Source organism: Theropithecus gelada, chromosome 2 (genome assembly GCF_003255815.1).
Source record: "Theropithecus gelada isolate Dixy chromosome 2, Tgel_1.0, whole genome shotgun sequence".
In the NCBI taxonomy this organism is placed as follows: domain Eukaryota; kingdom Metazoa; phylum Chordata; class Mammalia; order Primates; family Cercopithecidae; genus Theropithecus; species Theropithecus gelada.
In genome coordinates, this window is record NC_037669.1 from 119909080 (window position 1) to 119918242 (window position 9163).

Genomic DNA, 9163 nt, shown 5'->3' on the forward strand with positions numbered 1-9163 from the left:
TTTTACATAGTTCAAATTCTTTTTTTACCATGGGGGAAAACATATAAAAATATGTTTTGGGGGAAACATATTTTTCTTGGGGGAAACATATAAAAAGAAACAAACAAGGCCCTCTCTAACAGACATTTAACCCTTTAAGCAAAGTTAAGCAGACTCAGCAAATGGTATTAAGTCATTGGGCAGAGAGCTTCCAAGTAGTTCACAGAGTTGTGGCTTCTGGTGATGCATGAGAGTATGTGTGATATTATGAGGGAAGTGACAGCGTAACTAGAAATGTTACTGCTTTCTTCCAACAACAACAAAAGGTCATATACTCTTCTTAAAACCAAATAACTTTCTATAAGAAGTGATGGTTCTTATATATTGAGAATATATAGGAAATGATGGTTTCTATATATTAAGAATATATAGGAAGTGATGGTTCTTATATATTAAGAATACATAGGAAGTGATGGTTCATATATATTAAGAATATGTAAGACATATATATCTTATATATTCTTAATATATAAGAACATGGCATTTCATTATTATGTGGGAAATATATATATTTATATATAATATACAATATATAATATAAATATATATATTCTTATGTAAGAATACATAAGATATATTCTTAACATATAAGAACCTGACAAGAATATCTAACATAATAATCTAAGAAGTAAACAAGCAACGACAAAGACAAAAACTCCCCAACTAATGTAACTCACTGTAGAATGAGAGTCATTGAGCTTATTTTTATCTTTATTCAACAAGGCAAAAATGGCAAAAAGTATATTTTCAATTTTGGTCACAATACTATACTCAATATAATTTAGTCACTTGTTTTTTCATTCTCCGCACATGAACTCTTAACTATTACCTTAGGGTGATCAATAAATTACAGCCTGGCTACCCAGATCAAAAGGCAGGTTTGTCCAGACCACATTAAACAGTGCTGGACCTTGGAAAGAGCAGGAAAAACAGATAATAATGAAATGCCAATGATTCTGTAGACATACCGTTAGAGATAAGGCCTGTTCAAACCAAAAGGCCACTCTAAATCAATCAAGACCTGTTTCTGAAGTACAATCCAAGGGACTATTCACCCTTTTGTCTCCTGGAATAATTTTTACAAATTATTCAACATATTTTTTATAATAGATTATTATTAAAACATTTTGTGTATAATAGGATTTTCTATGTAAAGCATCAAATTGTCAAGATTGGGTAGCCTAAATTCTGAAAAAATCTAAAGGGGAAACCTCTGTAAAGTTTCATTTTTGCACCCTGCTCCCAATTCCACTCATGTGGGAGGAGTTGTTTAAGACAGTGTCCTAATTATTTTGAATATACCTTTTTAGAGTTCATCCTTTGATTCTGTGAAACTTTTTGAACAGGGTAGTGACATAATCTTTAAAAATCACTCCTAATCATTAATTAAGCCTCCAGCACTACAGATCACATTTAAAATGTTTAAATATATTAATTTTTGAAATATTGTTTTAAAGTTCATAAAGTATAAAAAGGATGGTCCCTCAGTCATCCAGTTTCTCTCCCCAAAGTTAACCAATGTTACCAAATTGTGTGTGCATTTTCAAATAAAAATACGCAAATAGAAATATGCGCCAAATATGTTAATGTTTCACCAAATTGGAAGAACATCAATTTGTTTTTGGGAAGAGAGACTTTCCCAACTCCACACTAACTGTGTTCCACATCCTATATTTTCTTCCACACTAACGGGAGGGTAGAAGAGGGCCTGTAATCTTGACAGAAAAAAAAGCAGAAAGAAAAATGCAGGGAAGTAGAAGGCAGGATGACACTGAGAGAGAAGCGGTGACTACCAAATTGCAACTAAGCGCCCAGGATTTGTGTGAGGCACTGACTGGGCAGCTATCTCCAGCCACTGACCATGTCTCACCCCTTGTCACACTCATCCTGAGTGCACACCAGGCCTCAGGGACAGAGGCCAACTCAATTTTCAAGACGTGCAGTTTCAGAGTTTATAGTAAAGGAGCTTATTCACAAAGAAATGCTTCTATTTTCTTGGTAGCTTGACATGGTGGCACCAAGTCAGTTTTGAACATCATAATAAAAGAGTTATAAAGAGATATTTAACGAACTTGAGAAAAGTCTGTTTTTTTCCAACTTCCTTCTCAATAATTAAATATGTGCTCTTTGCTTATCATCCTATCTGAAGTGATTTAAAACTCTGATATGAGCGTGCCTCTGAGAAACAGGCCTTCACTGTAGGTGAAATGTTTCTAAGATATCTTCAGAACCAGAGCTCACTATACTAAAGACATTGGGTTGTTATTGATTTACTGATAGGCTGATGAGCCAGCCAATTTGCTCACCAGGCGCCAAAGTGAGAAATTATGACAGGAAGTTTTGTGGGGGGTGAGAGGGAGAGTGACTCACCAGCCTTGGTAATATTCCAAGGATCAGGCAAGAGTATAACAAACTCTGGTCTTGGCTAATTGTAAATCTTAACCATTAATGCAAAGGTCCACAAAACTAAAGGAATCAATGACGTATCTCCTCAGTTAAGATAAGAAAGCATTTTAACCCTTTGCTTTAAAGTCCTAACTTTTAAGATGAATAGTTCACTCCTGGCAAAAGATACAATTAAGCATACACAGAAAAATGCAGGCCTATTTTGGTACAATTATCAAATTCCATATGTTGCCAGGTGAGTGGTCATAATAGGACTTTATTAAGCAGTGAGAAAATTGGACGAGACTAGTTGACACCTGAACAGCTGTACTGTTTCTGGTGTCAGTAGTGCACAGACCCTTGTAATTATAACTTAGGATAGTTATCAGAAAAGAAGTTAATGTCATGTTTAAATGTGGAACCTTCACATTTTAAATGTACAGGACATCTACTGGGAGAGACCCCAGCTGTACAGTCTCTGAATATTGTACCCAAAGTGATAATCCTGGAGTAGTGGTAACACTATGTTTCTATCTCTATAATGGCCTATTCAAACCAATGTGACTAAATTAAGCGGATATTTGATCATTACCTGCTGTCCACTGAGACTAGCTCTGCCACCTGGGGCAGTCACTTCCCACCTCGATCTCACTCCTGTAAAATGGAAGGGTGGAATTGCTTCCTATCTGTTATATAAATGAAAATGACCTCTTTGGCAGTAAAAATGATTTAAGTAAACAGTCAATATTTTGTGACTCACAAAACTGAGATAATCTTCTTTAAAACTGTCCTAGGTATTCCTTGTGGAGAAGGCAGGGCGACGTTCTCTCTTTCTAATTGGAATGAGTGGGATGTTTTTTTGTGCCATCTTCATGTCAGTGGGACTTGTGCTGCTGGTAAGTTTGGTGCCTACACTGAGGTTTTTCATTAACATATGATGGTACCTGGCACCTCTGTGGTCCAGGTAAAAGTGCTTTGTATTCAAAAATATTTGAGACTGACGTATGAAATAAAGCCAGAGCAACAGCATAAAATCAAAGGAGATACATAAAGAAAAGATGAACTAACTTCTTGGGTTTAAGGCTGAATATCAGCATGTAAATTCTGGTTGACATCCAGGGAGGCCATGTACCCATGGTTAGAGCATAGGCTCTGGATTCACCACCAACTGGGTTTTAATGCTGACTCTGCCACATGGCTTCCTGTGTGACCTTGGGCATGTACCTGAACCTCTGCCCTCCTGGCATTCTCATCTACTACTTCACAGGAAGCTATACATCTTGTCTGGAAACCTTGTATGAGTAGGAGCAAAGGTCACTGGATCCTTGCCCTGCCTCTTTCCCAGGAAAATCCTAATCCAGAGGATTTCCTTATAAGAAATCTAAGTCTAAAGAGTTAAGCATGATTCAGACTAGAACAATTTCTCTCAGACTAGAATAACTTAAGACTTGCTTGAACAAAACACATTAGAAAAAGATGTATGCCTGCCTCTGAACTCAGAGGCTACTTAGCTAAAGGAAAAAGCAGCTAATGATCTCAGTCCCACTATTGTTTTTGTTTTTTTCCTCAGAATAAGTTCTCTTGGATGAGTTATGTGAGCATGATAGCCATCTTCCTCTTTGTCAGCTTCTTTGAAATTGGGCCAGGCCCGATCCCCTGGTTCATGGTGGCTGAGTTTTTCAGTCAAGGACCACGTCCTGCTGCTTTAGCAATAGCTGCATTCAGCAACTGGACCTGCAATTTCATTGTAGCTCTGTGTTTCCAGTACATTGCGGTAAGCAGCCTAATATTTCACAGATTTACTGAACAGAAGAGAGGGTCAAACAACTGCTAACTGGAAGTCTGTGTTTGCTTTCTATCCAGGACTTCTGTGGACCTTACGTGTTTTTCCTCTTTGCTGGAGTGCTCCTGGCCTTTACCCTGTTTACGTTTTTTAAAGTTCCAGAAACCAAAGGAAAGTCTTTTGAGGAAATTGCTGCAGAATTCCAAAAGAAGAGTGGCTCAGCCCACAGGGCAAAAGCTGCCGTAGAAATGAAATTCCTAGGAGCTACAGAGACTGTGTGAAAAAAAAAACCCTGTTTCTCGACATGAAAAGAAACAGTAAGGGAACCGTCTGTTTTTAAATGATGATTCCTTGAGCATTTTATGTATACATCTTTAAGTATTGTTTTATTTTTATGTGCTCTCATCAGAAATGTCATCAAATATTACCAAAAAAGTATTCTTTTAAGTTAGAGAATATATTTTTGATGGTAAGACTATAATTAAGTAAACCAAAAAGGCTAGTTTATTTTGTTACACTAAAGGGCAGGTGGTTCTAACATTTTTAGCTCTGTTCTTTATAACAAGGTTCTTCTAAAATTGAAGAGGTTTCAACATATCATGTTATTTTTTTAACACATAACTAGAAACCTGAGGATGCAACTAATATTTATATATTTGAATATCATTAAATTGGAATTTTCTTACCCATAGATCTTATATTAAAGGAGATATGGCCAGTGGCAATAAGTTCCATGTTAAAATAGACAACTCTTCCATTCATCTCACTCAGCTTTTTTCTTGAGTACTAGAATTTGTATTTTGTTTAAAATTTTACCTTTGTTCTGTATTTTCATGTGGAATGGATTACAGAGTATACTGAAATATGTCTATAGAGAAAAACTCTCATTTCTGGTAGGCTTATCAAAATATTTCAGCACTCATAAAAGAAAACCATTTTAGTTCCTTTATTTAATGGACAAATCTTTTGCAAGATGTAACGCTAAAAGGGTTTCACCTGATCATATAGCCTGGGCCATCAGTTAACATTAACATCTATTATAAAACCATGTTGATTCCCTTCTGGTACAATCCTTTGAGTTATAGTTTGTTTTGCTTTTTAATTGAGCACAGCCTGGTTTTCACATGCACTCAATCATGAGTCAGACATTTGGTATATTACCTCAAATTCCTAATAAGTTTGATCAAATCTAATGTAAGAAAATTTGAAATAAAGGATTGATCAGTTTGTTAAAAATATTTTCTGAATTATTATGTCTCAAAATAAGTTGAAAAGGTAGGGTTGGAGGATTCTTCAGTGTGGGCTTCTGAAACTTCATAAATGTTCAGCTTCAGACTTCATAAAAATCCCTGTTTAATTTTCCTGGAAAGACTAATTGTTTTATGGTATGTTCCTAACATAAAATAATCGTCTCCTTTGACATTTCCTTCTTTGTCTTAGGTGTATACAGATTCTAGTCAAACTAGAATCATATTCTATGGCCATTGCTAACATGGCCATTACTAACATGCATTGTACACTATCAATCTGCCTTTACCTACATAGGCAAATTGGAAATACAAAGATGATTAAAGAGATTTTAGCTTACAGTCAATTTTACAATTATGGAAATACAGTTCTGATGGGTCCCAAAAGCTTAGCAGGGAGCTAACGTATCTCTAGGCTGTTTTCTCCACCAACTGGAGCACTGATCAGTCCTTCTTATGTTTGCTTTAATGTGTACTGAAGAAAAGCACTTTTTAAAAAGTACTCTTTTAAGAGTGAAATAATTTAAAACCCTGAACATTTGCCTTGTTTTCTAAAGTTGTTCACATATATGTAATTTAGCAGTCCAAACAACAAGAAATTGTTTCTTTTCAGTGTGATTTGTTTTTCTTTTGGGCCAATTTGGGATAAACTATTTTCACTTGGGATTTCAGGATACAGTCAAAATGAGCTTAAATAACTGAGGACATCTTTGTGCTAAACTGTGAACTCTGGACAAAAATATAGGGTCTCTAAATAGGGCAGGAGCAGGAAAATGGCTCCTGGTTGGCTCTTGTATGCTTCCTCAGCAGACAAGATGGCCTTTGGGATGCCGATGGCCTTTGGGAAGCCCAGTGTTAACAATGATAAAGGAGCTTAACACTTTTATAGGCGATATATGTGATTTAATCAAATCACTACTCCTGATCTCATTTACTAACAGAATAAAGTGGTAAACATTTAAATTAAAAATTCCAAAGACCACTTTTAAGTGCTTATTCACTGTTTTGGCCCACAAACATCAGAAATTCAGACCCTGAAGTTTTCTGCCTCAGAGAAATTTAAGTACCTTATATTGTTCCCCCTTCTACAACTTTTTCCTTGCAGAGATACATGTGAGTTGAAAAGAAACATTAAAGGGAAACAAGAAGCTGATAAAGCTTTACAGGAGGACCAAATAACTAGCTTACTATAATAAAAAATCATATGTCTTCAATGGTATACATCATAATAAAAAACAAAATTGACACTACTTAATTAGATTTAATCCCAGGGAAATTAGATGTGAATTTGAACACCTAACTTTCCAGGTCCTCCCTCATTTTTGTGGAAGTGTTTGTATACTCTAATGTCTTTACAAATGTGATTTTTCTCTTAGCTTGTTTGAAGTATGAGAATTAGAGTTTTTGGTCTGGCATTCACCTGCTACATCTAGGATTGCCCACTGTCATGACTCCCAGGAAAAGGTCCTATCTTAGTTTCCTCCTCCCTACTTTCCTCTACATGGTCAGCACTGCAATGCAACTAAGATGTAGTAAGGCATTGCTCCCTCCCCCTACACTTCAAGGAGTTCACAGTCTAATGGGGAGTTCAGGAAGGCCAGAATATTAATATCCCCATTTGTGTCTTTTGCCTTCCATGGACCTGGGTTTTGAGCCCTCTCTTGTAAAATGGGCACAGTAATATTACCTACCTCAGAGAGTTGTGAGGATTAAACATGAAGTGCTAAGCATAGTGCCTGCTACAAAGAAAGTACTCAATAAATGCTACCTAGAACTAGTATTCATAGCCATACTGTTAGGATAAAGAATTATCATATACGAGATAGTTCCAAATTTTTCTTTTTAAAAAAAGGAGTTTTATAAGTTCAAGATAATATTTTCTTGCTTCAAAGAAACAATCTCACAATGAGGGAATGGGAAGAATCAGGAGATTGCTTACCTGGCAGGGGAGCTATCACAATCACAAAGGTGGTTTTCCCAGGGCAAGGCTCATCCATTATACTCCGGATGTGCTGACCCCTGCCATTTCCCCAAATATGGGAAACCCAACTGCATAGTTTGTAGTAGTGGGGGACTGTGTTCATGCTCTCCCCTGAAAAACACAACAACAACAAAGAATCAGAAGAGATACTAGGCTATCTAATTCCTAAATCCAAACCTGATATTCCTTAAGTAAGATTATAAGAGTTTTTATTGTATTTTTTGAATTTGCTTTTGTATAAGTTATGTTATTTTTACAGGATCTACATGTACTATTATTTCTTAGAATAATACTAATTATAAAACAAAATTCTGTATGTCACATTTAAATGTAATGTAATAGAATTATAATCACAAGACAAGACCAAACTTTGTTGATAATCCTCATTAATTGCCAAAGAGGTATATATATGTAGGCCAGCATACATGCATAAACTACTTCTTATTGCTAGTTTAATTGTTCCATATGTAGTAAATACAGCAGTTCAGCAATATCTTGTGCTGAACTGACCCTGTAGAGTCCTAAGCAGAGGTGATGAGTCAAATGTAAATACATATATATGGTTTTTTTTTTCATGGCAATTATGTATTAGTGACCTGGGGAGAAAAAGTTTATTGACAACCACTCTGATCCATCTGCTGCTATTTTTACTGCTAATTTGGTGCATGATCATGAAAAGAAACTACTTTGAGTTAAAAGTATATATATACAATAGTTTGATATCAATAAATACATTTCTGAATGCTTAGTGTTGCTTCATTTATATAGAAAAAAAACACACTTTAAGGCCGGGCGCGGTGGCTCAAGCCTGTAATCCCAGCACTTTGGGAGGCCGAGACGGGTGGATCACGAGGTCAGGAGATCAAGACCATCCTGGCGAACACGGTGAAACCCCGTCTCTACTAAAAAATCCAAAATTCTAGCCGGGCGGGTTGGCGGGCGCCTGTAGTCCCAGCTACTCGGGAGGCTGAGGCAGGAGAATGGCGTGAACCCGGGAGGCGGAGCTTGCAGTGAGCTGAGATCTGGCCACTGCACTCCAGCCTGGGCGGCAGAGCGAGACTCCGTCTCAAAAAAAAAAAAAAAAAAAAAAAAAAAAGAAAAAAAAAAAGAAAAAAACACACTTTAAAAACTGATATTGGTTTATTATGTATACTCATTTCCTTCTGACAGTACTTTCCCATTCTCATTTTAGAAATAAAATGTGAATGATTTTTTAAGGCCAAATTTTATTCCCATCTGGCAGTTGTTTTAATTATAAGTAGTAGAAAAACTAACCTGAAGATTAAATAAGAACAGTAGAAGAGAAATGAATGACTCTATTTGATGAAAATAATTTAATTCAGCAAATAGTTAGTTGAGTTCCTTTTATGAACAAGATACTTTGTTAAAGTTCTGTGACACATACAAAGCTTAGAAAACATAGTCCCTACCCTCAGTCACTTGCATTCTCATAAAAGAGCTAAGATTTGAAAACAACTAGTTATAGTACTATAAGGAGTGTCGTAAGAGTACAGAAAGTACACATAAGTGGTTTTCAAATTTTTAAGTTGACACATTAAATTTTTTGTCAAATATTTGAAAAGCTGCAAAAGATGCAATTTTTCAGAATACAGTATATATTGGCATTTTTTTAAATTACTGTGCTGTTTATTTATTCAATTGAATTTAAAAACTATAGTAATTTGTTACTATCTGCCATCAAAAAACAAAGATATTATGTATAAGCTT

At 35.8% G+C, this 9163-nt stretch overlaps 1 protein-coding gene and 1 non-coding gene across 4 annotated transcripts in view; both read left to right on the forward strand.

Annotated features, from left to right (window-relative positions):
- SLC2A2 (solute carrier family 2 member 2) overlaps window positions 1-6059 on the forward strand; it is a 30825-nt gene extending 24766 nt beyond the window's left edge. For all 3 annotated transcript variants that reach the window (XM_025376188.1, XM_025376190.1, XM_025376189.1), the window contains 3 exons: window positions 3219-3320; window positions 3995-4198; window positions 4288-6059. In XM_025376188.1, coding sequence (XP_025231973.1) covers window positions 3219-3320; window positions 3995-4198; window positions 4288-4488 — 507 coding nt within the window. In that variant the 3' untranslated portion in view covers window positions 4489-6059. The remainder of the gene's footprint in view (window positions 1-3218; window positions 3321-3994; window positions 4199-4287) is intronic.
- Window positions 6060-7385: 1326 nt separating this feature from the next.
- On the forward strand, window positions 7386-7549 carry LOC112619979. Its single transcript, XR_003118449.1, has one exon. It is a non-coding gene; the product is annotated as a U1 spliceosomal RNA (small nuclear RNA).
- Window positions 7550-9163: the final 1614 nt, after the last annotated feature.